Source organism: Ipomoea triloba, chromosome 15, assembly GCF_003576645.1.
Source record: "Ipomoea triloba cultivar NCNSP0323 chromosome 15, ASM357664v1".
Lineage (NCBI taxonomy): Eukaryota > Viridiplantae > Streptophyta > Magnoliopsida > Solanales > Convolvulaceae > Ipomoea > Ipomoea triloba.
Window position 1 is genome coordinate 25,474,468 of NC_044930.1, and position 27,000 is coordinate 25,501,467.

Here is a 27,000-nt window from a genome sequence, read left to right on the forward strand (position 1 = left end):
AAAGGTTTCGAAAAACATAATTCTCAGAAAACTGTAGTTTTACCCATAAGTGGAAAATCTACCTGCAACCAGATTATCAACAAAAGAAAGTATAATAGAGTATACGAGTTGCATCAGCATATAATACTTTTCATTTCCGAGAATTCCCATCATTTAACTCAAAATAGAGAGTTCAACAACACACTTTACTGTTCAAAACTCGTGACATTTTATTCTTCGACATAATTACGGAGTAACTAGATTTTCATAGTTAGTAAAATTTACTTAGTTTCCCCCTGGATAAGTGTATGGTAATCTCGGAATATTTTCAAGAACCTCGGGCCGCGGCACTCATGCCTCCCGCAGGTCAAACATTTCAACAACTTCCGGGCCCCGGCTCACAAGCCTCCCGTAAAGTCAAACATCTCAATAACTTCCGGGCCACGGCTCACAAGCCTCCCGCAAAGTCAAACATCTCAATAACTTCCAGGCCACGGCTCACAAGCCTCCCGCGAAGTCAAACATCTCAATAACTTCCGGGCCACGGCTCACAAGCCTCCTGCAAAGTCAAACATCTCAATAACTTCCGGGTCACGGCTCACAAGCCTCCCGTAAAGTCAAACATCTCAATAACTTCGGGGCCACGGCTCACAAGCCTCCCGCGAAGTCAAACATCTCAATAACTTCCAGGCCACGGCTCACAAGCCTCCCGCAAAGTCAAACATCTCAATAACTTCCGGGTCACGGCTCACAAGCCTCCCGTAAAGTCAAACATCTCAATAACTTCGGGGCCACGGCTCACAAGCCTCCTGCGAAGTCAAACATCTCAATAACTTCCAGGCCACGGCTCACAAGCCTCCCGCAAAGTCAAACATCTCAATAACTTCGGGGCCACGGCTCACAAGCCTCCCGCGAAGTCAAACATCTCAATAACTTCGGGGCCACGGCTCACAAGCCTCCCGCGAAGTCAAACATCTCAATAACTTCGGGGCCACGGCTCACAAGCCTCCCGCGAAGTCAAACATCTCAATAACTTCGGGGCCACGGCTCACAAGCCTCCCGTAAAGTCAAACATCTCAATAACTTCGGGGCCACGGCTCACAAGCCTCCCGCGAAGTCAACATCTCAACAACATTATCCAGGAACTAAGGTTTTCAAAACATTCATCCTTCCTTGAGTTTAATTAGTATTTTACACATGATGTCTCAAAACAATTATTCTTATCCAAAAATGTTTCCAAAATACTCATGTTTGCCAATGACTTTTCACCATAAATTCCCAAGTGACAAGGGACACACTTGTTTCTTAAAAACACGATTTTTCTCCAAATTGATGAACATAAGTTTACCCAATAATATTTCAACTTTCAAAAATTGACTCGGTTGCCCGTAGGCCTTCCAAACATCATAACATTCAGGAGCAAAAACATCGGAAGAAAGTTCGGTCGAAAACGGATCCGCGTCGTGCAGACTCGCGGATGTCCGCAGCGTCGGACGCACGGCGGACGCGTGCGTCCGGGCCGCGTCCGCTCGTTCGGCTCGACGCCGAAACATTGGACACCCACGGACGTGCAGCGGACGCGCGTCCGGCCTTTCGGCCGTGACGCCGTAACTTCGGGCACCCACGGACGCGCGTCCGTGATCGCGTCCGGCCTTTCGGCCGTGACGCCGAAACGTTGGACGCCGATGGACGCGCGGTGGACGCGCGTCCACGGCCGCGTCCATCCGGATCTGCCAACTTCGGGCAGCAAAAACTGGGTTGCAACGCCTCGATTTTCCACTATTTTCACAGGTATAAGCTTATATGGGCATAAATACAACATATACATGCATAAACTAGCCATGAACATGTATACAAAAATTACCAAAAATTCCAAGTGTTGTCCTTTGAGCCAACTTGTAGATTCACAAACTTAACACATGATTTTCACATAAAATTCCTAGTTTCATAATTTACTAGCATTTGTTCACCTTCAAGTGATTAAACCAACTTAAGGGATTCCTTACCTCCCAAGTAGATTTTTAAGACCGTAGAAAGATGGTGACCTTCTCCTCCAAACTTTTCACCGAAGATCCTATTATGGAAGCACTTGAGTTGAAGAAAATAGCTATGGAGTTCTTGGATCCCAAAGATGAAAATGATATTTTTCCTTCTCTTTTTCCTTCTCTATTTTCGAAAATGAGTGTGGGAGAGATGGGGAAGACTTGGAGTGTAAGTTACATCTTAGCATGGCTTAGCTTATCCCAAACTCTTCCCATTTAATTAATTATTTATTACTATGTGGTAAATAAATGTGACACTTGTCACAATCCCATGGTAGATCTTGAAGAGTAGGGATTATTTTGCCAGTTTGGGATCAAATCAGATAAAGGTTCGGAGGATTATAACTTAATTCGGGAAAATTCTAACACCAAAATTATTCTAAAAAAATAATCCCGTCATTAACCACTAAAATTGGGAATTTTCCGGTATCTCGCGAAATACAGTGGTACGGAGGTTCGTAATAAATTCCACTCTTACAGTTCGTCTAATTTCCACTGAACTGAATAGGAAGTTCACGCTTAATCGTATCATGCTTAATAATCCATCTCCTAGGGAAATTCGAACTGTATATACGTCCTTAAAAATTTTACGATTCGTGACCGGTACGTAGATCGCAGCTTTTTAATAACTAGTCTCACTTATAAAAATCCTTCTGAAGTACCGAGAGATCATCTCATAAATGTCATAGCCTAGAAAATATTTTTCGAACCCTAAACTTATCGGAATGGACGAGGGGTTACAGCCTAGGCACTGGCTACGCCGCCTAAGCACCGACTAGGTATAGTCGGCCAATTAGCTATGGTTCTCATCTTTTTGAAACGTGTTATTTCACTCAAAATGAAATGTTTTTTAGATTAATATTTAATATTATAGTATTAACTATTAAAGTATTAAATAATTTATAATTATCAAGTCTTAAAAAATTAAAAAAAATACATACAAATTTTTAAAAATATAAAAATACACGCGCCGCCGATTAATTCACGCCTAGGCGCCCTAGACGCTAGGCGCTCCTCGAGCGCGCGAGGAGTGCCTAGCGATTTTTTCAACCATGCGCGCTTGTTAGTAGACACTTGATCTAGGTGCTGGGAGGGGGAATTGTCGGGTGGAAGTTGGTAAAGGGTCAAGTTTAGTACCGGACTCTGAAAAATAATTTTTGGTATAGCAGTAAAAGCTTAATCCTGACAAAGCAATGTTGATTAGACTATAGTCTAATTACAAGTTGACTCAGGCGAAATTAACAGCCTATTGACACTCTTGATTTTAGTTGATCCGACACCCTAGACTAGTTATGAAGTAAATAAAAGGAAAATGTTATGCAGAGAGGGAAGAAAACAAAGGGACTGCAGTGAGCGTTGGGAATGGCGGCGTCGTCGTCGACGTCTCGCCCAGCGCGAGTCCCTTGAACTACAACTACGCCGCGACGGAGGATCAGCTCCACGACGACCCCAACGTGGGCCTTTTCTTCAAGAAGAATGACTTGCAGCAAGGCAACAAGATGAAATTGCACTTCACCAAAACCAGCAACGCCGCCACTTTCCTCCCGCGCTCGGCCGCCGGAAAAATCCCATTTTCCGCCGTGAAACTCCCCCAGATTCTCTCCCGTTTCTCTCTGTCCCCGGACTCGAAAGAAGCCCGGGTCATGAAGAAAACCCTCGAAGAATGCGAGGCGCCGGCAATAATGGGAGAAGAGAAGCTCTGCGCTACTTCATTGGAGTCAATGGTGGATTTCAGCGTATCTCAGCTGGGCAAAAACGTTAAGGTAAGCGTGCGTGCGTGTGTGTTTTCTACTATTTAATTAATTTCTTATTTCTTATGTATGTGTTCGGATTTTATTGGATAGATAGATTCTTTATTAATTGAGGTAGGATCAGTCAATTCACCATTAGTCCAAAAAAAATTATTTTTATTAGGGCATGACTAATAAAGAATGATAATTTTAAGAGTTCAAGTTTTTAAAGATTTTCTTTAGAAAATTTATAGATGGAATTCAAATGAGTAAAACTTCTGGGGCTTGTCTTGATTTTATTAATTAGATCGAGAAAAAAAAAGCTAATAAAAATTGTGACCCACATTTTTTAATGAATCAAAATGTGTCATGTAACCATGCATGAAGTAGAAAGTGAGAATATGTGTAGTATTATTATTTCTCTTAATAAATGTCTAATGTCGATCTATATATACTACGGATAATATCAAGTACAACTACGTTTAACCGGCCTTTTTAGGAAATTTTCCAGCCAAATATGACTAGAGAGAATGGTTTACCAAACAGTTTCAAAGTGGAGTTAAGCTAATAATAATAATAATAATAATAATAATAATAAGAATAATAATAATAATAAGTGATGAGAATAATAGCCAATGACACTAGATGGAAATATCACAAAATTTGATTAACACCGAAAGGGGAAGAAATTAAACTCTACTATATATAGTAGCTTAATCAAGTACTCTTGATACCAACTTTGAAAGTATCAAGCACTAAAAAAAGAATTATATGTTGTCGGCAAAGAATGTTGCAGCAGCCATAATTAGGCAAATATCAACAATTGACAAAGAATTAGGCAAGTCAAAAAGGGTTAGGCATGGAGTTAGGCACCTACCAAAATATTTATTATTTGGTCCCTAAACTTTGGACTAACTACAAAATGACCCCAATTTCTCAACTATAAATAGGGAGGTCATTTTGCCATTCTAGTCATCCCAAATCATTCTATTCTTCCCTCATATACTAGAGATATTAGAGAGTTTGTTAAGTGTATTTCTCCTTCCTAGCAAGAGAGAATTATCCTTGTTTTCTCCTTGTTAGTTAGAGAGTGGTTGTAACTCCTATTTTCTCATAGTGAAATTCTTCTACCCTTGCCAGTGGTTTTTACCCTAATTTGTTTAGGGGTTTTCCACGTAAAATCTGTGCCTCATTTATTTTTCTTTCTCAAATTATTGTTGCAATCTGATCTATCCCACTTCCGCGGGCGCAACATATGTATGATTATAGCAAAAGTATTATGAAGCCCTAAAAAATTTTAAAATACTTTTTATTAGTGATTTTAATCCGGCCAGTCCAAGTAATTGTATTTAATTTACGTGTAGGCAATTTCAACAGAGGGTGGGAGGAAAAATGAAGTGCCCCAGAAATACGTAATCTCAAGGTCCAAAAGCATGCTAGGAAAAGATGGGAAAGCTGTGGTGTGCCACAAGCAGAGCTATGCCTACGCAGTTTTTTACTGCCATAAGACACAAAACACAGAGGTGTACGAGGTTTCTCTAGTTGGAGCCGACGACGGCGCAAAGGTTAAAGCTGTAGCGGTTTGCCACAAGGATACTTCTGCCTGGAACCCTAACCACTTGGCCTTCCAAGTGCTTAAGGTTAAACCTGGAACTGTCCCTGTCTGTCATTTCCTCCCAGATGACCACGTTGTCTGGGTTAATTAATTTCTTTGTTCATTTCTTTTTAGTATTGTTAAAGTTCGTTCTTTATCAAGTATATGTCTTATATATGGTATTTAATAATTATGATGTGTAAGAATATGAATATTGTATCGATATGGAAGTGATGGTAATCATCTATATTGAGCATATTTGTGGTTTACTGGATTTCAAGTTCGATTCTTTGTATGAGTGCCTATTGACTTTCTCAGTTTGATTGTGTCTAGTTTGTATGAACAATTTAAATCGGTTTACCTCATTGTGATTATTTGTTAAATATGGTCACTATAGAATAATTGAGGTATATATAAAGTTGCAGAACATATATATGGGTGTTGAAACTGATGTTGTAACAACCCCACTTGAGACATAAAGAAAATAACAGAATGATAATATTGCAGATGATAATATGTCTTGTCTTCGTTCTGATTTCAGCTCCTTGGTTGTTCTGTTACTATTTTCATTGGAACTTCAGTAGCAACATGTATGTTCTTCGTCAAGAACATAAACAACTCGTGTTTTTGTGACTCTTGATAAGCATCCACACTCCAACTCCATGTCATTTTCTCCAAAGGTAACATCACACGACTGACAATCACTTTTTTTATTTCATTCAAAATGCATCTTCCGTTAGTGATTATGGACTTTCTCGTAAATCACAGTTTGCAATACTCTTGTTTTTGCACTCCAACAAGTCCTTGATGAGAAAGATAGGATTGACATCCGTGGGTTGAGAAAGATAGGATGTTCCTTTCATACTTACAAAAATTAAAAGAAAAATTCTTAGTTAATAAACACACCACAATTATTGAAAAACTGAATTATTGTAACCAAATATCGCGGCGTATAATAGTTGCCTAGTTGATCCATTGTCTCACTGATCAGTTGACACTTAACTGTAAAGTAAGCCACGCACTAATGGCAATGGTGCATCAAACAACTATAGTCCACAGCGTACCAATTTGGCATATTTAATTTCCTTCATGCCAAGTTTCAATAATACAGAAACATTCTACGGACTACATACAATCGTTATATTGAGCAATGTGCACTTGGTCCAAAACGACGTCGTTTCAATGTTAGTGGACGCGAACGCGAATGACTCCAGGGAATTTATTATCTAAAATACACAAAACGTTTGCCTAGAATACACAAAATGTTTGTCCAGAATACACAAAATATTGACACAAAATACACAGAACTCATCCTCCTAACATTCAAATGCACAAACACATCACAACATGTGTTACTAACATACATGAATACCTAGAACGGTTGCCTAGAATACACAAAATGATTGCATGGAATACACAGAACGAATACCTAGAATACACAGAATATTAACATAAATACACAGACCGGCCGAAACGGGAAACGTGATTTCCAAAAAAAGGGACGGTTGATTTACAATGTTCAAAACAACGTCGTTTACGTACGTGGTGCACGGTATAATTTGCCGACTACATAAGTGTCACTATTGCTTTATGTCACTAGCTACTTATAAATTAGTCGTATTCACTATAACTTAAGTTGGGCCATAAACCTCTAGCCAACCCAACAAGGCCAAGTCTTACCTCATTACATTGGGTCGAGCCCGTCTGCCCAAATTATCATGGTTTGGGCCTGATCCACTTATCTTTATCTTTGATTAAAACAAGAAAAATAATTAATGAGATATATATTCTTTAAGCCAAAAACATCAATCAAAATTAAACCTCATTTCCCTACTAGGTATGGTGAATAATGCATGAATGCTAGCATACTACATTTGTTGGGGGCAAATGAAAAGTAAACATCAAAGATCTCTTTTATAACTGCAGGAAAAGGGAGGTGGAGTATGCAAAACTGCAAAAGGTGATCTTTTAATAGCTTTCATTTTCCCTTTCTTACCTTCCTTTAATTTTTTTCATAAGAAGATGTAAGGTAAAATGAAAAGAAGAAAGCTTTTGAAATAAGAATGAGTTGAAATGGACCAGATGATGATGTTCAAACTTTTCATGAATGCAAAAAACAGACAAAAAAAGTCTACTAGACACCATGTGATCAACCTTTACCATTCCCTGCAACTTAGAAAGCAAATGCCCACCTGATCTACTTTTCATCATACCTTTTTTGTCCTCTAAATAAATGTATAATGAATAAGCCTGCTACGAAACTATCTAATAGTAGAATATGTAATATTTTTTTAGTTAAAATATACTACTTTTTATTAGTGTATATAATAAAAGTATTACATATTTCACATAAGGCGGACTCACATAAGACTTTACTCATTTATAATTTGGATGGAGCCAGTGTGGGGGCAGTGAGAGCAACTGCCCCTCCCCACCCAACCTTACCACTTATATATATGGGACCCTTATATATAGTAAATGTTTAGATATAAGTAAATAATATAAATATATATTACTCAAAATAAAGTACTTAAATGGTTAAGTATATATGTGTTGTAGTAGAGGTTAAGAGGTTAAATCTTTCTACTTATTTAATATTTTCTTTCAAAATATTTCATTTATTTTAATTTTTCGCCCCTACTAAATGAAATTTGTAGATCTGCCTGGAGCATTAAATTTGCATTAAATGATAATTTACTGCTTGAATAAATTAGTCTATACTATTATTTATTAGCTGTAGAAATTAACAAGTGGACAATTATCATTGTTTACTAATTGTGTCATCTCTGAGATTAGCTAATCCGAGTAATAGGAAACGGTAAAATTATAAAAGTGAAACCATTTTGCATGAAATTACCAACTTCCTCTGAGCTATAACGGGCAGTAAATTTAGTAAACGGGGTAAAATTTATATGTATAGATAAAAATGGGGCTGAAACGACGACGTAAATAACAGCCTCGAGAAATGTGACCGTTATGACCAGGTGGATTCAAATCAGCTAAGGTAAGTAGACAGCTCACTTCGGCGCGTACACATCCGTTACGCAACGCCAAGCCACGCCGCTCTCTTCTCAGTTCTCAGTGTTCTCTCTCTTCCCCTCACGCCGCCCAAACCCTTCTCTCTCTCCTCTCTCTCTGTATGAATGTATGTATTTGCATCAGCATTGTGAATAGCTTTATTTCTTAAATTGTGTTTGTGCATGTAATCTGGAGAATATATATATATATGTGTGTATGTATATGTATGATCTAGAAGATCGAGGTTAAGATTTTGCCCTAAGGTGAGGAATTAAGGATTAATGGGGTGTGCGCAATCGAGATTGGACAACGAAGAATCGGTGTCGAGATGCAAGGACCGGAGGAATCTGATGAAGCAATCGGTAATGGTGAGGAACGCCTTTGCTTCGGCTCACTCCGCATACGCTATGGCTCTGAAGAACACCGGCGCCGCCTTGAGCGACTACGCGCAAGGAGAAGTTCCGCCTCCGGCTCAGTCGCCGGTGGTTGTGAGCGAGCCGGCTTCTGAGCCGCCGCCTCCCCCTCCGCCGCACATGATGGAGAGGACTCCCCTCCCTCCGCCGCCGCCGCCGTTGCCGAGCTTCTCCCCTCTGCCGCCGCTGCAGCGGGCGATGACGATGCCTGAGTTTTCTAAATCGAGGGGGAAGATGAAGAGCATCGCGATTGATGAGGAGGAGGAGGAGGATGAGGAAGAGGAGAGTGGATTGAAGCTGAGGAATCAACGGAATGGGGCTGAGAAATCGGGTCCGGTAGACAATGAGACTCCGATTAAGACGCCGGAGCCGCCCCCTCCTCCACCAGCAGGCGTGGCTTGGGATTATTTCTTCACGGTGGATAACATGCCGGGAACAACCCTAGGGGATGTGGAAGAGGAGGACGAGGAAGAGGACGAGTATATAGAGGAGAATGATGGGGTTCAGGACAGTCCACGAACTCCGAAATTTGAGAATGCCCGTGGAGATGAGGAATTCAAGACTCCGGAGAAGGGAGGAATTGAGAGTGAGATGGAGGAGACGCCGGTGACAGCTAAGGAGAAGCACTTTGTTCATTCTAACACGGCGCCTCCTGGGATTAGAGGATTCATGAATGGTGGGAAAGTTAACACGGCAAATAGTGCAGATTTCTACAAGGTTTTGGGCGAAATTGATGATCATTTCCTCAAGGCTTCACAGTGTGCTCAAGAGGTTTCAAAGATGCTCGAGGCCACTAGGATGCATTACCATTCCAATTTCGCAGACAAAGGTAACTGAAAATTTTGATCTTTGAAAGTAAAGCTTTGAATTTTGGGTTAAAAGAAATTATTTTGACTGATCTTGGTAGAGTTCTGGAATGGCATTGAAGTTTCTACCGATTATAATTATATTTAGCAGCTCTAATTGTTGAGTTTTAGAATTTTGTAGTCAGTTTCACTTGATCCTTCCATTAGTATCAAAGAGAACACATAAAGCTCCCTTCGCATTATTGTGACATTATATCAATTGATCCCTGATGTGTATGTGACACCACTACACCAGGGGAGATCTGGCTACTTCATTATGTCTCAGGAAGTTATTAAGCTCACAGGAATCAACTGTCTTACAAATTTAATGCAAATTAGACATTTTTACATATTGGTAAACTATACATCCTTGGATCTAACCAAATGTGGAAATGCTTAGTCTTGTTGCCACCAAATGTGGAAAACTATTAGTTGATTAAAACAATGTGCTGTCTTGAACACGATGATTGAAATACTCTTTTTTTTTTTTTGCAGAAAATATTAATCATGCAGAAAGGGTTATGCAAATCATCACATGGAACAAGTCTCTTAGAGGCATACCCAATGGCAATGGTGCAAAGGACAACTATGATGATGATGATGAATCCGAGACTCATGCCACTGTTTTGGATAAGTTACTGGCATGGGAGAAGAAACTATATGAGGAACTAAAGGTGGATTGCTTTGCCTTGTAATTTATCTGTAACTGGCCTTTCATCTTGTTGATTTTCTATTCTTTAATCCCGTCCTGCTAAACCTCTAATTGATGATTATGCAATTTTTCTTTAGTATATGCACATCATGTTAACCTTGATAAATTATCCATCTCTTTTATCAATGCAAACAAAACTAATAACTATTCTATCATTGTATTCCAGTCTCCAAATTTCAATGTTTCTATGTAAAACTGATGTGGTAACAATTGATTGCTCTATGCTGATAGGCTGGTGAAATTATTAAACATGAATATCAAAGGAAGATTGCCATACTAAACAAGCTGAAAAAGCGCAATGCTAGTTCTGAATCACTGGAGAAGGTGAAAGCTGCTGTTAGCCATTTACATACTCGTTATATAGTTGAAATGCAATCTTTGGATTCAACCGTTGCTGAAGTGAATGAGATACGTGATAAACAATTGTACCCAAAACTTGCTGCTCTTGTTCATGGGTACGTTTCTATATGACATACCTATCTGCTTGCTACTCTTGTTAACATATAACTGTCCCTTCCCAGTCTTTCATGATTATGTTTTCTCATTTTATTTAGAGGATACTGTATTTTCATTCTAATAAGCTGTGTGGGTGGGAAGTTTCAATCAGTTGTGAATTTTCCTGTTTATATATGTATATGTATCTCTCTCCCTCCATCCCCCACTCGCAAAGAACATGCATTTGTGCATCACAAATCTGAGTATCATGTTTTGTTTCCTGGTCTCTATGTAAGAACTTATGCATATGAACTGTTGGACATCAATTTCTCAATTTCTCTGTGGAACTTTATATTTCATTTCAAACATGGTTCTAGATCTAACTAATGTTTACTGTTTCTTTTCTCATGTTTATTGCACGAGTGGTTGCCATATTTTTGTTGTTAAATGTATCACAACGATTGTAGATGACTGGATAACAGGTTCTAAATTTGCAGGATGGCAAAGATGTGGGAATCCATGTGTAGACATCATGAAGACCAGATGAGGATCGTAATGGAACTCTCATCCATTGATATGTCTGCAACCCCCATGGAAACAAGCAAAAATCATCAGTCACACACCATACAGCTTGCTGATGTTATTAAGGAGTGGCACGACCAATTTGAAAGCCTCGTGAATAATCAAAAGATGTATATCCAAGCCCTCAACAGCTGGCTGAAACTAAATCTCATTCCAGTAGAGAGTAGCCTGAGGGAAAAACCTTCATCCCCACTCAGAGTTCAGAACCCTCCTATTCAGCCACTCCTCCATGCCTGGAATGAGCTGCTTGAGAAACTTCCCGATGAGCACTCTAGAAGTGCAATTAATTCTTTTGAAGCTGTGATAAGGACCATCATTATTCATCAGGAGGAGGAAGTGAAGCTGAAGGAGAAGTGTGAAGAAACTAGAAAAGAATATATGCGTAAGAGGCAGGCTTTCGAAGACTGGTACCATAAGTATATGCAACGCAGAACTCCACCCGATGAGATAGACCCTGATAGAAGAACAGAAGCTAATGGCAAAGACCCTGTTTCGGAGAGGCAATTTGTGGTAGACAGCTTGCAGAAGAGGTTAGATGAGGAAACCGAAGCTTATCAAAAGCATTGTATCCAGGTGAGAGAGAAATCTTTGGGAACTCTGAAGATTCAGTTGCCTGAACTTTTCCGAGCCATGAGGGATTATTCTCACATGTCTTTCAATGCTTATGAAAGATTGAGACTGCTAGTGGCATCACAGAACTCAAATCAAGCTTCATAGTATTCTCCTTCCTCCTTTTCTTGCACAATGAATGTAGATTGCAGTGAACCCTTTTACGACCTAATGATCTACAATTGACTATGTCAAAGTCTTGTTGGTTCTTGATGGAATGACTTGCTAATTTCAATTGAATTAGCACATTTTCACATGCATATGGGTCTATATATTTATCTCATGCACACACTTCATCCTTCTACATCATTATATTTGTTTGAGAATGTTAACTGTTAAGGAGTATCAAGAGTTTAGGTTTGAGCTAGCTTATTGGATGTATGCTCACTAGGGTTTGATTTGTTTTGTTGTTTATGCTGGAGCTTGCTTATTGAATGTACCCTCACTAGGCTTATAAACAAATCAAACACTAATGAACAGTGTTCATATCTGTTTGTCAAGATTTTGAGAGTATTCGTTTTCATTTAATAAGGTTTTTTGAAGATTCTATTTGTATATGTTTTCTAATCGTCCATTAGTGTTAGTGAATGTTCACGAGCGTGTTTGAATGTGTTTTGTTAACATTCATGAACATAAAGCTAAACAAACAAACACATATATGTGTTCAATTTGTTCGAGAACAATAAATAATTTGTGTTCACGAAGAATACCCAAACAAACAATATAACTATAAAAAATAATAATACAAATAAGTCCAAAAGTAGCATTATTAAACAAACATATCAATGTGCATTATTAAAGGAACAATAAACAAGCTTGTTCACGAACTTTACCAAATGAACATACAAATGTTTAGACTCTGTTTGTTTATTAAACGAGCTCTAAAATTTGTTCGTTTACCCTAACAAACGAACGTTTACTAAACACAAACACAATTAAGTTACCGAAAGCTCTACTAGCTTACACCCTAATGATGCTTACAATTCTTACATGTAGATGCTTGGCCTTGATTCTTCAACTCATCTCCAGCTACCAGAAAGAATGCAGTGTGCCTGAATCACAGTGAAGTTGAGTAAGAAAACACTCTTCTTCAAATTCTTATTTAGTTGAAACCAACATAAATGGCAAAGCATATATGTACCTGAAAAAATTCATCATTTTGGTTTTAGAGTCATCATCTATATCTGCAGTGGCGTCCAATGCTTGCTGCATATGATGCAACCACCTCTCTGCAGCTTTGTGAGTGACTGGAAATGGTCGATGCCGCCCAATCAAGGCAGGATGACCTGTAGAAAAGGTTAGATGTTATACACGTATATTTGATATGCATATATTCAACACTGTTGCAAAAATCGGTCTAGGCACCGGCCTAGGCGTCTCCTAGTTGGCCGCCTAGCGCCTAATTAGTCAGTCGGCTGCCTAGGGCCTAACTCAGCTGAGTTAACTCTGGATCAAGTTAACCTAGTTAATTCGATAGGCTCAGCCTTGTTAATTTTTTTCATTATATATATATAATATCACATATATACAATCACACACATGCACTATTTTTTTTAGTTAGCCACATAGGCTAACGCCTAAGTTGCCTAGGCCATCTAGACGCTCATCTACAGCCCGATTAACGCCTAGTGCTTACTGAAAGCAGTCGGTATCATAGATTCATAGCATGATTTTAGGCTTAGGTTTAGGGATATGATTGATTTTCCATCCTTACCATAGGCTTATATCAATCTAAACTGCAACAGACTTTCCACCATGTTAGAACACCATCACTCTTATTCAACAAAGCAGGCAGCCCATACATATGCAAATAAATATATGTAATGAAACGGATATCAAAAAGTAAAAAACTCTTGAGTTTACCTTTCCTCTGTGAAAACAGAGAAGGCCCTCCCATTCTTTGCACAAAGAACTCATACTGGTTCCTAATGGCATCCTCTTTTGTTGAACTAGCAAAAATTGAGCGGAACCACTCCTCCTCATCATCAAAAACCCTAGCCCCAAATCAAAAAAAAACCTCTCCTCATCATATTCAAACCATCCACAAGATTCTAAAAACAAAATAAACTTATACAACAACGTCCTGTTCTATCAGTGACTTGATTGAGTACAGAAAGCAGCTATATAGTGCATATATAATCAAAACAAACAAAATTTTGAAAAAAAATATTTAGCAAGGAGAGAAGAAATTATATTATAGTGAATTAGAGAAGTAAAAACCTGGTGTAGAAATTGGTGGAGAGATTGATAAAGGTCTGAAGGCCGAGCTTCTCGTAGAGATTGGTCTCATCAATGGCCAAGGCGTCACTGGTGTCCACCCCGCTCCACTCCGCCGCCTTCTCTTGCAACGTCTGCATTCTCTCTCTCTCTCTCTCTCTGAAACTTGGAAGCTTGAACCTATGAACTAGAAGAGATGAAGCGGGCTATTTATAGTGGGCGTGAGGAGGCCGCGTGGAAGACACGCTGTATCGCTTGGAAATAACCAAATGGGGTCGCCGGTCAACGGGAAATTGACGTTGACTTTCACTGCGGATTTTTGCTTCATCTGTTCATTGGACGGATTTCAACAACAAATATATATATATATATATATAAATGAGAACAAATCCTTATCAAAAAAATAAGTAGGTGTGTTTAATTGGTTACCAAACCATTTTAACTGAAGTTTTTTAAAATTTTAACGGTTAATCAAACTGAGGGAACTTTGTATTACCGTATTAATCGAACCAATGTTTTTTTCAGTTAATTAGTCGGTTAATCGATTAATTGGTAATCAAAATTTAAAAAAACCTTTAACTATTAACCGAACCAAAAAAGTTCGGTTAACCGAAAATTTATCGAAGTTTGCGCACTCCTAAAAATAAGAATCAATCAAAGCCTTATATCTTAAAAAGTCAAACAAATCAAATCATATTTTAAAACAAAACACAGTGGCATTTTTGTAATTATCATTAACTTTACTATACAATCTTGGACACAAAAATCTTCAATTCTCAGACTTTTTTGGGTTTGCACATTTAGTATTAATATTCTGCACATTTAGTATTAACATTTTGCATATTTAGTATTTAATGATTACACTTGCAAAAATGCGACAATTCATTGCACTTAGGGTTTCGATATCATAGTTTATGTTTCGATTTCATTGATTTTATAAAATTTACTATGTTTGCATATTCAGTTGTAAAAGATTACATATTTAAGTGTTCAAGTTTGTAAGGTAGGGTTGATGATAATTACGAAAATGTCACTGTATTTTTTTTAAAAAATCTGATCAAATCCGTTAAATTTTTACAGATATAAGCCTAAAATTGATTCTTATTTCTCTCTCATAGTACTGTTCTCACAAGATCCTTAAAGACGATTTGGTACTTCTTCATCAATTAAATTTCTAAAAAAATGTACAAAAATTATGTTGGATGGAAATAACTTTAGAGGAAAAAATTAATTAACATATTATACTTCACGGCCTCTTTTACCTACTAATCATGGGATTAATATATATAGTTGATTATATCTGTAAGTGGAGGTAATTAATTTTGTGATATTTTATTATTTCTGACTTATTCTTTAAACTAAAGATGGGGTTAATAGGGGAAGAGGTTTTGAGAAAGAGGGAGGATGACTGTGGGCTGCTGCTTGGTTTCATCTTTTCAATGGATTCTCTGGTGAAGTGTCAACACTGTGAGGTAACAGTGTTCATATATTCCATACAATATCTTATTATGTGGAGTCGTTTTATACGATTTTTATTCGATTAATCCCACGTGTACCAGCATTGCATGTGACCACATTTTTTTTTACATTTTTACATTAAGTTATTCTACCCCTGGTTATACCACGCAAACGAAGAAACTAACGGAAGGGCATCAGAAGGTAACATTTTGAAAGTCAGAGAACCATGAGTGATAAATTGAAAGTTTAAGATTATATGTGTTAAAATTACTAAATATTATATTGTACAATTGAAGATATAGTTTGAATCGATTATGTTTTCGATCTATTGTTATTTCTACTTGAATTCGAGTAAATAATTGTCCATTTAATAGCTAATGTGTAAATGTACGCATGCAATGTTGAAACTTAAAAGATTTTATATATCATTGTTTAGAATTTTTATAAATTCAGACCATCAAGATGGGTGAGTCGGGAGAAAGCTACGTACAATTGACCATGATTAAATACCAATTTTTTCAGCAATAAGCCAACGTGAGTTAGTGTTTAGCCCTGACTTTTGTTGATAGTCATGGCATATGCAAGTATCAACGGGAATTGTTTATGCTGGAACTTGAAGAGCAATCTCGTATCAGAAAGAGTAAAAGACATTCAAGGGATAAGAACTTTGATTCCTTCATGTGTCCCATTAACTATTATTGTTTCGACAATGTGATATGTCAATCTTGTGACGATGAACCGCGTACCGTAACAAAAATCGAGAGTGGTATAAGTTCCTCAATAACTATAATAGGTGCATCGAGCTTTAATGTCAATCAATGATTAGGAAGACCAAACAATCTCAAACTATTTAACAATTCATGAGTGTGTACTTCGGAGTAATTATTAAAAGAAAGAGGAAGTTCGCACTTCACAAGGCTGAGAGTAAAGAGATGTCAATATTGAAATTACTGAATTGTCCCTTTATTTAACACCAATTTGACGGAATAACAAATGAATGACTAAATTGAGCAAAATCACAATAGTCTGGGACTAGATTAGATCACAAAAGTCGTCTAGGACAAAATTAAGAAAAACGTCGAGGACCATTTTGGATATAAACTCTCATTATAATCAAAGGGTCAAGAGTGTTATTTTTCCTTATTGGACAATAAAATAGTCCTTGAGACAACACAATTCAGCATTATTTAAATTGTGTTTTTCAACATTCAAATTCAAATTATTAGCTATTGGTCTGCTAAGGTAATCTGGATTATGTTAAGCACTCAAGTCGATCTAAAAGAAGAGTCCATCCCAAAATGCTAGTATAATTACTCCAATAGGTGAGAGAACCTCAGCTCCGAGTTTAAGGATCACTCGAAGTCATTCATGAATATATGCAGGTTTCATTGGCACTAAAAAGCTAAGCATTTCAATATGTTGTAAAGGAAATACTGAATTGAACAGTGGATTGTTACAACTGAGACATGGTGTCATTGGAACAGAAAAACATCATAACACACAGAGTTGAATTGTTCAGATGAAAAGGAAAAAATACAACATCATCTTATATTGGTGCATCTTTCTGCACTTGAAGAATTCACTGGTTGATGAGTTAATGTTGGAATGAACTCTTTAACTAAAACAAGAAAGTAATAGGCAATTGCAAAAGATAATATGCAGTTTAATCACAAGTTTCATAGGTATATATACATACATACCTTGGACTTCATAAGTTTATAATAAACACAAAATTAAAAAATTCCTTAGCCACTTTCTTCTTCTTGACACTTTCCTCTTCAATCTTTGAATGCCAGGGATTTCGACACCTTCATCTTCAAAGTTTTCATTACTCTCTTCACAGCTTAAAACCTTTCTTGATGAGAGCTTCCAACACTTAATTCTTCAACAAATTTCACACTTTCTTCTTTAGAACTTTCCACACTTTCTTCTTCATAGCTTTCCACACTTTCTTCTTCAAGCTTCCCACAATTTCTTCTTCAGAGCTTTCATTATTTGGCAATTCAACCTTGAAAAGTAATTGAAAACAAGTACAAAAAATAAATAAATAACTAAATTAATAAATGGAATTAGAAGGTAAAAACTAATAGTTTGAACTAAAGAATAAGAATTAGAGAGAAACCTTAGTTCCAACTATACAAACACGAAGTGGACAAACGGCCATTCCCTCAAACAATAACCTCTTTGCAGAAGAAATCTGCTTTGCAGACGTCACAAGAGAAGAATAACAACATTCTAACACAATTAACTTCAATGCTCCAATTTTTGCAAACTTCAGTGGAACTTGTTCCAATTCCCAACAATATCTCAAGACTAGGCGCTCCAAAACTGGGAAATGATTAGAACTTGCATGCCAATGTTTGAGATTTGAACGTGAAATAAGAAGTGCCTTTAATTTTCGAAAGCACAACTTTGATGGTTTCCACTCTGAACCACAGAAAGCGAAATCTTTTAGTTTAAGCACCTCAAGGTGCGACAACTCACCAATTGTGTCAATCTCCTTCCATGAAAGATAAGTATACCGAAGTGTCAACTTCTTAAGGTTTGGTGGAAAACCTGTTGGTAGATAAAAGCGCTCAACTCTTCCTACTTCAAACTTCAACTTCTCAAGTAGATGTAAATACACAAGGTTCCCTAGATAGCTAGGTACCAGTTGGCCTTCAATGAAAATCCCAAGTTCCCTTAGGTTTGGAACCATTTCGAAGTTTGGTTTTTCGTCGTAGCTAGTAACTTTCAACCAATAAAGAGTTTGTAGATCTTTTTTGACGAAGCAAGGGAGATACTGTGAACATCTCTTGTCAACATGCAAATGCCTTAATTGTGGCAAATCCAAAATATCACATGGCAGTTGCAAAGGACATTTTTCCATCCATGAAGTAACTATGAGAGTTACCAAATTCTTAAGCTTGAAAAATTGAAACTCATAAAGAGAACCAATGGTACTTAAAGCCAAGTATCTCAAATAAACCAAGTCTGTTACTTCGCTAGGCATGCCTCTTGACCATTTAACTAATGATAAATCCAATACTCTTAGAAATTTCAAACAAGGGTATACCAACCTACATTTTGAATGGTATACATCTTTACCAAAGCAAAGAACAGAATGAATTTCATCAGGACCGCAATTCCCATAACTCACTCGAGTAATTGGCCAATGACTTGTTTGACAGCTTAACCAATGACTAGCTTTTAGAGCATGGTTGTCATTGATAATGCACAATGTATTCCCATCAATTGCTTCTCTAACACAAACCTCGTGCACTCGATCATGAATATTACATGATTTAACTTTGCCGTCAATACTTAGCTCATTAATTTGAACTAGACTTCTATTAATGAAATCATGCAAGTAACTCTCTCCCACTTCTTCCAAACTCATATTTTTATGTGGCATTAAAAATCCCTCTGCAATCCATAAGTTGATTAATCTCTTAGCAGGAATGACATTGTCTTCAGGAAACACACCAAAATAATGAAAGCAATCTTTCAAGTGACGAGGTAAGAAGTTGTAGCTCAACAAAAGAATTTTTGAAATTCTGTTGTTATTATCATTTGTATCAACTCCATCCAAAGTTTCTGCAACATATCTCCATATTACTAGAGACTTTATTGTAGCCAAAAGTCCGGAAATCAGAACAACTGCTAGCGGTAATCCACCGCAACCACTAACAATGCGTTTCCCAAGTAACCGATATCCCCTGGTAATAGAATGTCTTCGCCCGAACACCTTTCTTGAAAATAATTCCAAACAATCCTCTAGAGTTAGATGATGCACATGGTAGGGATTTGCACTTAAGTATTCAGCCACCTCTTTGAACCGAGTAGTTACTAAGATTCGGCTTCCATTATAATTATTTGGAAAGCATCGTTGGATTGCATCCCAAGCCGCAGTGGTCCATATATCATCTAATAAAATTACATACTTCTTGCCCATCAAACTTCTGCTTAATTGCTCAGCTATTTGAGCATCGTCTAGGTTGTAGATTTCACTTGTTATTGGTGAAATACAACGTAATAGACCAATGAGCATCTCTTTGAGGTTTAGAACCTGAGACACAACTACCCATGCTCGAATGTGAAAGCTTGCAATAGTAATGGGATGTGCATAGACTTTTTTGGCTAATGTAGTTTTTCCAATGCCTCCTTCCCCAACGAGTGGGATAACTTGTAGTTTCAGCACTAGGTTTTCAACATATCTCCGAAACTTGACAATGTTACTATTCCTCAAAATGGTGAAAACTGGTCTCATCAAGTGTGAATAACATAGCCTGTTAATTATCTTCTCTATATCACTCTTCAATCCTATAATTACTTCATTCTCAGGCACTAAAGCATTTTGGTAGGTATCCCAAACAGTAATGTTCACTTTCTCAGGCTCTAAAACAGTTCTTTTTGTGTCCGCTAGGATCCATCCTTCAACACACTCAATATCGCTTACCACATATTTCAAGGTCTGATGAAGTTTTTCACTAGCCTCAAATACATACCCTTCCTGGTTTGCTGCCAAATATACTCGTCTCAGTTTATTTTCTATTTCAGTTTTGTAATATGTTCTACCAAATCTATATTCCGATGATTCATCCAGAAGAATCTTATCACAGGTGTCCCCGTCATTCATTTTGGTCTTACGTTCCTCCAAAAAGGCTTGCAGAAAGTAGAGCTTTGCAGACAGCAACTCAATCGTTTCAAGCAGCGCCACCTTCAATCCTCCGGCATCAAAAATCGAAACTAGTCTGGGCTCCACAAGGTCTTTCTCTAGCATTCCGATTAGAGTGGTTACATCATCTATAGTCATCAATATTGTCGCCATTATATTGAACTTCAATTCCCTAAAGTGTTTCTGAAACTGGTACCAGAGTTATTAGTCTCAATTATTGAGCAAGAAAATAGCAGAGATAATGGTGCATGCAAGATGGGTCAAAATCTGGTGCATCTTATACGAGTTAATTATCGATTTGGTCCCTTGACTATTAGGATTTCACCATTTTGATCATCGACAATTTTTCTTGCCTAACTAAGTCATCGACTTTGAAAAAATTAACCAATTTGATCCTCCACTTATTTTACCATTTGATATCCGTTAAATCAGGACCAAATTAGTAATTTTACTATAGTTAAGGGACCATTTCAGTCAAAAATTAATTATCGAAATAGTCCCTTGACTATAGCAAAACTACCAATTTGGTCCCGATTTAACGGTTGTTTAACACCAAAATAAACGGAGGACCAAATTGGTTAATTTTTCAAAATCGGAGACGTAATTGGACAAGAAAAATTGTCGATGACCAAAATGGTGAAATCCCAATAGTCGAGGGACCAAATCGAAAATTTACTCCATCTTATACCTAGTATCTAAACACAAAGATTGTTATCATTACCAGTTTTTCAATTATTTGTATGCGGAGGGGCGGCTAATATGGCTATATATAGAGAGAGAGTAGATCAAGTGCAAGATAACTTCTAGTGCGATTAAAACAAAAAGAGACACCTTAAGCACACAAACAAAGCACCTTAACAACACAAACCGCGCATTAAAATTTTAAAATGGCGCACCTTAAGTACGCAAACTACGCATCTTCAGCACACAAACAAAGCACTTAAGAGCACAAACAACGCGCTCCTAAATTTTTAAAATGGCGCACCTTAAGTTTCAACAACTGATACACTTTAAGCATACAAATCACGCACCTTAAAAAGGAAAACAGCGCACCTCACGAAGAAAAACCACGCACCTAAAGTTTTAGGCCAACGCACTTTAAAGCACACAAATCACGCACTTTAAAAAGGAAAATTACGCACATAAAGCATTAGATCAACTCAAAGTTTTCAGCACCTGACACACCTTAAGCCGCACAGTACAAAAACCACTCACATTAAACACAAAAACCACTCACTTTAAGAAGGAAAATGACGCACCTTATATTTGACCTAAATGCAAAAAGACTAAATTGTCACCGTGCATTTTTTAATCACTGTTAAACATTGATTTAGGTAAGATAGATCATATTTAACCATACAACCGCACAAAACTCATATATATATATCTGTTCATGAATATTATTTTCGTACACAGTGAATACAATTAAAAATCTTGTCCAAAATTAATAAATTTTATAGTGAATAAACATCTGGCAAAAAGTAAAGGCATCGAGAGGGAAAATGTAATGGAGAGTGAGTTATGCAAAACTGTATCAAAGTAAAAAAGGAATTGAAGTCATGCTGGAGAAAGTATGAAACATACCTTAGGTTGAAGAAGAGCTGGAGTTAGTAAATTGGGTTTGGGTAATATCAGATATGATCTGAGTTATTGAATTTATTGAGCAAGCTAGAAATGAAATGAGTATAGCAGCACTGATGAGAGATGGGATAAGATATGAATTATTGATGGGAGGGATTTAACTTTACTTTTAATTATTGTTGGGACCACTAATTTACTTTTTTTCTTTTTTTCTTTTTTTCTTTTTTTCTTTTTTGGTACAACGAATAGTTTTAGTCTATTAATTATATTTAAATTGTAAATTTAATTCATAAATTATTATCCTATACGAACATTTCCCTTTAATTATGTTGAAAGTGACCGTTTTAATTCATTACTTATAAATTTTGTTAATATTAACAATTTATTCTGAAATTTCAAATTATTAAAGGATATATTGGTCATTTTATAAAATTTTTCTAAATTCCCTTCATGAATCTTCATATATATGTTACTTTTATCACTAGAGCCTTGCGGAATATTTGTATGTCTTGATTGAGGAGGAATTGGCGAAAAACATAACAAGCAAGAGATTACTTAGGATTGAAAATATACCTTAATTTTGCAACTTGGCTTTCCAATTCATTTTGTTCACTGCAATTATATTATAGAAAACACTCGGGTAGGAGTGATTTTACTGCATCCCCCAAGGTGAATAATTTGCCTGCAGTACATAAGTAGACTCCTAGGGGGTGTTTGGTTAAGTTATATGAGATAACTAAGGTTATATTTGCTTGGGAATATAAGATTCCCCTATTTGGTTCAAGTTATGTAAGATTTTCAGGGAATGTAACATAACCTCCCGATGAAGTTTTTAGCTATTGGAAGGGAATGTGAGATACACCCCGATATCTTAGGTAATCTCACATTCCCTTATCTTATTACTAATATTAAGTTTTTGGCATTTTAATCAATTTATCTTATTTCCGTTGTCTTATTTACCTACTTCAATTTTAAACCAAACACAGTTATCTAACATTCCCAGTTATCTAACATTCCCAGCAATCTAACATTCCCTAAGGTAATCTAACATTCCGTGGCCATTTACCATCTTTTCCAAAAATCATTAAATATAAGAATAACAATTGTAAATAGTACCTGTAGCTCATAACATATTCATTGTAAATGTAACTAAGCAATCAAAGGGGAACTTTCTCAATCCTCACTTAGATTGCCACAACAAAATTTTTTGAAAGCACACTTTATACAAATTGCAAGTTATCATATTGAAACAAAAATCTAAAGAATAGAAGAAATAGAGGATATAAGTAGCAAGTATTATTTGGATACACATACGGTTTACAACAGAGCGCCAAAGTTCATGATGTTTTTGCAGTTCCCATTGATTATGTATGCTGCCTGCACAGCGAAACTAAGGTAAGGGATGAACAAATAAAAACCCAAATCTTTCGCAACAGCAGTAAGAGGCATTGAGCAACGAGTGATCAATAAAATAATAAGAAGCATATCAGTACAAATGAAGAAAAAATGCAATGACTTCTGAATTAGATGAACTACAAATTCCTATTCTCGCTATTCAAAATGAGCATTAGATGATGTATAAAAATCTTAATAGTAAACACAGTATTGAGGTTATCAGGTTCCTCATAATTTCAAGAAAATAGCAAAGTCAATATATACCGTTAGATTCCATGGTCTTTCTGGTTCTGCACAGAGAAGATATCACCATTATTTTCCTGCAAGTAAAAACCATGAACAGCAAAGCATATAACCTAACCAAATAAAGCAACTTTTGCAGCTTAACACCAAGAGATACAGCTCAAAGACTAACTAGGAGGTCAACAACATCTATGTATTTTTGAAGGTTTCGAAAATGGCAGCAATTAAATTTCCATCATCATATGTGAGAAGCAAAAGAAATTTTATTGATTTTAAAAGTACAAAATTTGGAGTAACATTAAAGAATGCTATATAATCTTTCATTCAAAGTCCTACATACAGAGAAAGGTAAAGTGAGACCCCATGCACATTACACTGTATCAAATGATATATATGCTCACATCAAGATTGGATGAAAGAAATGATTCGAGTAGTCGACTTTTCTTGCTCTACAATACAGGCGTGTGAGTTGATATTAAACTATACCTAATACACTTGTACACGATAGAGAAATGAGCGGCCACAAACTTCAGTGTAAACTATTATCACAAAAACTTTGCTATTGAATTAACAGTTTCTGATGGACGCAAGGCCTAACCGGAATTGATGCAAGCTTTTCTGGCTCGCAAGTGCCCTCTTTCTCTCTCGCAAGTATAGAGGAGAAACAACAACAGCCGTCCATCATAACTTCTGGTTAGATTCTATAAGCAACCCGTTTAACATGATCTGAACTGCAGCTTCGTAGACAATCCCGTTGTAATGCATACCATCCGTAGTGCATTCAGCCCCGCAGTTATGAGTGAGAGTATGAAAATCCAACAAGAAAAAGGGGCCACCAAATTGTAGCAGCAGCTTACTTCTGTAGAGCTCGTCATTGTAAGCTTGCCAATGAGCATCCGTCATCCTCTCCCGCTTTGCATTCGTATTCAACATCGAATTTATCAGCATTGGCATCCCGAGCCAAAACAACTGCGGGGAACGAGCAGAAACCATCCCTGTTCTCGGCTTGTCATCGGAAACAGAATCCAGGTAAACGGGCAACGACATAACTAGCGAATCCCTCAACAACTTCAGCGAAACACCGTAATCCGATGCATCATTCACATGTAGCATATCCCAGAGCCCTGACCCCATCACCAATACATCAGGGTAATTATTTCTCTCCTTGAACTCCAACATCAAACTAGTCAAATTACTCACATAGGGTGCCCATCTAAAATCAAGCTTCATCCCAATTTTACCCACCACAGTGCTATAATCACTATGCCTCTTAAACAAATCAGCTCTAATCAATTCTATTTCATATGGCCAAAGTAATAACTCCAACAGCGAAACCGCCACAAACCTCGCCTCAGAATCCCCAGCCACCACAACCCACGACCCGTTTAACAAATCCGAAGCATCCGATTTCCCCAACTTCTGGAATTCACACTGATCCAACGGTTCAGAATGCACCCACTTCCACTCCCAAGATTTATCGTAAAGATCACTAGAGTTAGAACTAAATGCGACTTGATGAAGTAAAGAAATGCAGGAATCTGGATTTGAATATGAGGATAAGGAGGAGGAGGATTGTAAACCTGGAGAGGAGAGAAAAGAGGAGATGGCAGGGAAATAAGGGGCCAAATGAACACCGACGGAGAGGGTGATGAATAGGGCGCAGCTAAAGAAGAGCATCTTGTTGCGGCTCAAGTGCCAGCCCGCCATGACTAGCGGAACGAAGAGAACTACGCAGGCCGCCAATACTCCCAATTGGACAGCCCCAAACATTTATCCAACTTTGCCTGCGAAATTTTAACGATTATTGTGGTGAGGACTGAGGAGCGAGCATTTCCGCGTGCGAATCTTGGGTTTGGGGATGCGGTGGTAAAGATCGGATTTTTGGATCGGAAAGAGGAGCAGGGCATCAAGATCCAAGATGGGTCGGCGGTGAAGATTATTAACGAGGGAAGTTGAACAGGTTGATGGTAATGGCACAACTGCAGAAGGATGAATGAGAAAACAGAGTTAATTATATGTCCGAAGAGGATAAACTTTATACGGCGGTTCCTTAATGACACTATAATTATTGCTTTACTGATTCATTTTCTTTTGTTAAATCGGTGATCTGTTCATTATAAATGAGGCAGATAAGATTTTAAAATGGCGCACTTTAAGTTTCAACAATTCACGCACTTTAAACATATATATCACGCACATTGAGTATACATATCACGCACCTTGACCGTGAATAAATCAAATCCCTTGATTGGTAAGGCTTGATCGCTAGATCTCATTAAGAATTCAATCTCCCGATTGGTGAAACCCAATATCTTGATTGGTAAGATTCGAACCTTAGAATCGTAGGTAAGTTCGATCCCTCGATTAGTAAAATTGAATCTCTAAATCATGATTAATTTGACTTCCCGGACATAACTAATAATCCGATCACTAGATCAGTAAAATTCGACCTCTCAATCGTATCGCAAATCCGATCCCTAGATCGGTAGAGATCGGCCGACCCTTATAGTTCAAAAGATTATGCTTAAGGTTGTGCTCTTTTTTCCTAAGTTAAGATTTTTCTCATTAGATTTTTTTTATAAGGTTTTTAACGAGGCAACCCATGTAAGTCACTGATTATATGGTTAGTTTTTCTAGTCCGAACTATTCCTCATTGGCACTTAAGGTTGTGTTCTTTTTTCCTTAGCTAAGATTTTCTTCCATTTAGTTTTTCTTAGTGTACAGATTTTAACAAGGCAACCAACATAAGTCGCGGACTGTGCAGTCAGATTTTCCCGCCCGAACCCTTCCTTATTAGCTCGATGTTAGGGCTTGGACTGGAGCTACTTTATAGGGAATATTTCCCGGGTTTGACCGAGACATAAGCAGAGTTCGAGAGATAGATCTCTCGATACACGGGGACGAGACATCATCTTTTGGTCTCGATAGTCTGACACTTCTCCAAAAGGCTGAATGACGGTCAGGAAGCATGGATGAAGTTTGGAGAAGAAGAATATCATGGAGAGATAAATATTAAGGAGGTGCCAGAAGTGGATGCCACGTCAGAACTCCACAACAAACGGATAGAACGAGACATAAGCAGAGTTCGAGAGATAGATCTCTCGATACACGGGGACGAGACATCATCTTTTGGTCTCGATAGTCTGACACTTCTCCAAAAGGCTGAATGACGGTCAGGAAGCATGGATGAAGTTTGGAGAAGAAGAATATCATGGAGATAAAATATTAAGGAGGTGCCAGAAGTGGATGCCACGTCAGAACTCCACAACAAACGGATACGAGACATAAGCAGAGTTCGAGAGATAGATCTCTCGATACACGGGGACGAGACATCATCTTTTGGTCTCGATAGTCTGACACTTCTCCAAAAGGCTGAATGACGGTCAGGAAGCATGGATGAAGTTTGGAGAAGAAGAATATCATGGAGAGATAAAATATTAAGGAGGTGCCAGAAGTGGATGCCACGTCAGAACTCCACAACAAACGGATA

At 37.5% G+C, this 27,000-nt stretch overlaps 5 protein-coding genes across 7 annotated transcripts; 2 read left to right on the plus strand and 3 right to left on the minus strand.

Moving 5' to 3' along the window:
• Nucleotides 1–2,157: 2,157 nt before the first annotated feature.
• LOC116005936 (BURP domain protein RD22-like) lies at nt 2,158–5,466 on the plus strand. The gene is made up of 3 exons (XM_031246169.1): nt 2,158–2,194; nt 3,345–3,784; nt 5,116–5,466. Exons 1-3 carry the CDS (start codon nt 2,158–2,160, stop codon nt 5,455–5,457), a joined length of 819 nt encoding a protein of 272 aa, XP_031102029.1. The 3' UTR covers nt 5,458–5,466.
• Nucleotides 5,467–8,405: 2,939 nt separating this feature from the next.
• Nucleotides 8,406–12,250, plus strand: LOC116006139 (nitrate regulatory gene2 protein-like). The gene is made up of 4 exons (XM_031246418.1): nt 8,406–9,605; nt 10,117–10,295; nt 10,565–10,788; nt 11,266–12,250. The coding sequence occupies exons 1-4, from the start codon at nt 8,645–8,647 to the stop codon at nt 12,065–12,067; spliced, it is 2,166 nt and encodes a 721-aa protein (XP_031102278.1). The 5' UTR covers nt 8,406–8,644; the 3' UTR covers nt 12,068–12,250.
• A 446-nt stretch (nt 12,251–12,696) lies between these two features.
• LOC116007097 (two-on-two hemoglobin-3) lies at nt 12,697–14,364 on the minus strand. The gene is made up of 4 exons (XM_031247684.1): nt 14,180–14,364; nt 13,823–13,953; nt 13,101–13,245; nt 12,697–13,011 (listed from the first exon to the last, which is right to left on the minus strand). The coding sequence occupies exons 1-4, from the start codon at nt 14,314–14,316 to the stop codon at nt 12,927–12,929; spliced, it is 498 nt and encodes a 165-aa protein (XP_031103544.1). The 5' UTR covers nt 14,317–14,364; the 3' UTR covers nt 12,697–12,926.
• Nucleotides 14,365–17,166: 2,802 nt separating this feature from the next.
• On the minus strand, nt 17,167–22,029 carry LOC116005487 (putative late blight resistance protein homolog R1B-14). 3 transcript variants are annotated; one of them, XM_031245693.1, is made up of 3 exons: nt 21,876–22,029; nt 17,757–20,474; nt 17,167–17,642 (listed from the first exon to the last, which is right to left on the minus strand). In XM_031245693.1, exons 2-3 carry the CDS (start codon nt 20,442–20,444, stop codon nt 17,529–17,531), a joined length of 2,802 nt encoding a protein of 933 aa, XP_031101553.1. In that variant the 5' UTR covers nt 20,445–20,474; nt 21,876–22,029; the 3' UTR covers nt 17,167–17,528. The 3 variants fall into 3 exon arrangements, with proteins under 3 accessions (XP_031101553.1, XP_031101551.1, XP_031101552.1); XM_031245691.1 differs by having other exon boundaries at nt 17,757–20,480; nt 21,876–22,028; XM_031245692.1 differs by lacking the exon at nt 21,876–22,029 and having other exon boundaries at nt 17,757–20,604.
• A 1,726-nt stretch (nt 22,030–23,755) lies between these two features.
• LOC116006000 lies at nt 23,756–25,539 on the minus strand. Its single transcript, XM_031246245.1, has one exon. The coding sequence runs from the start codon at nt 25,278–25,280 to the stop codon at nt 24,192–24,194; it is 1,089 nt and encodes a 362-aa protein (XP_031102105.1). The 5' UTR covers nt 25,281–25,539; the 3' UTR covers nt 23,756–24,191.
• Nucleotides 25,540–27,000: the final 1,461 nt, after the last annotated feature.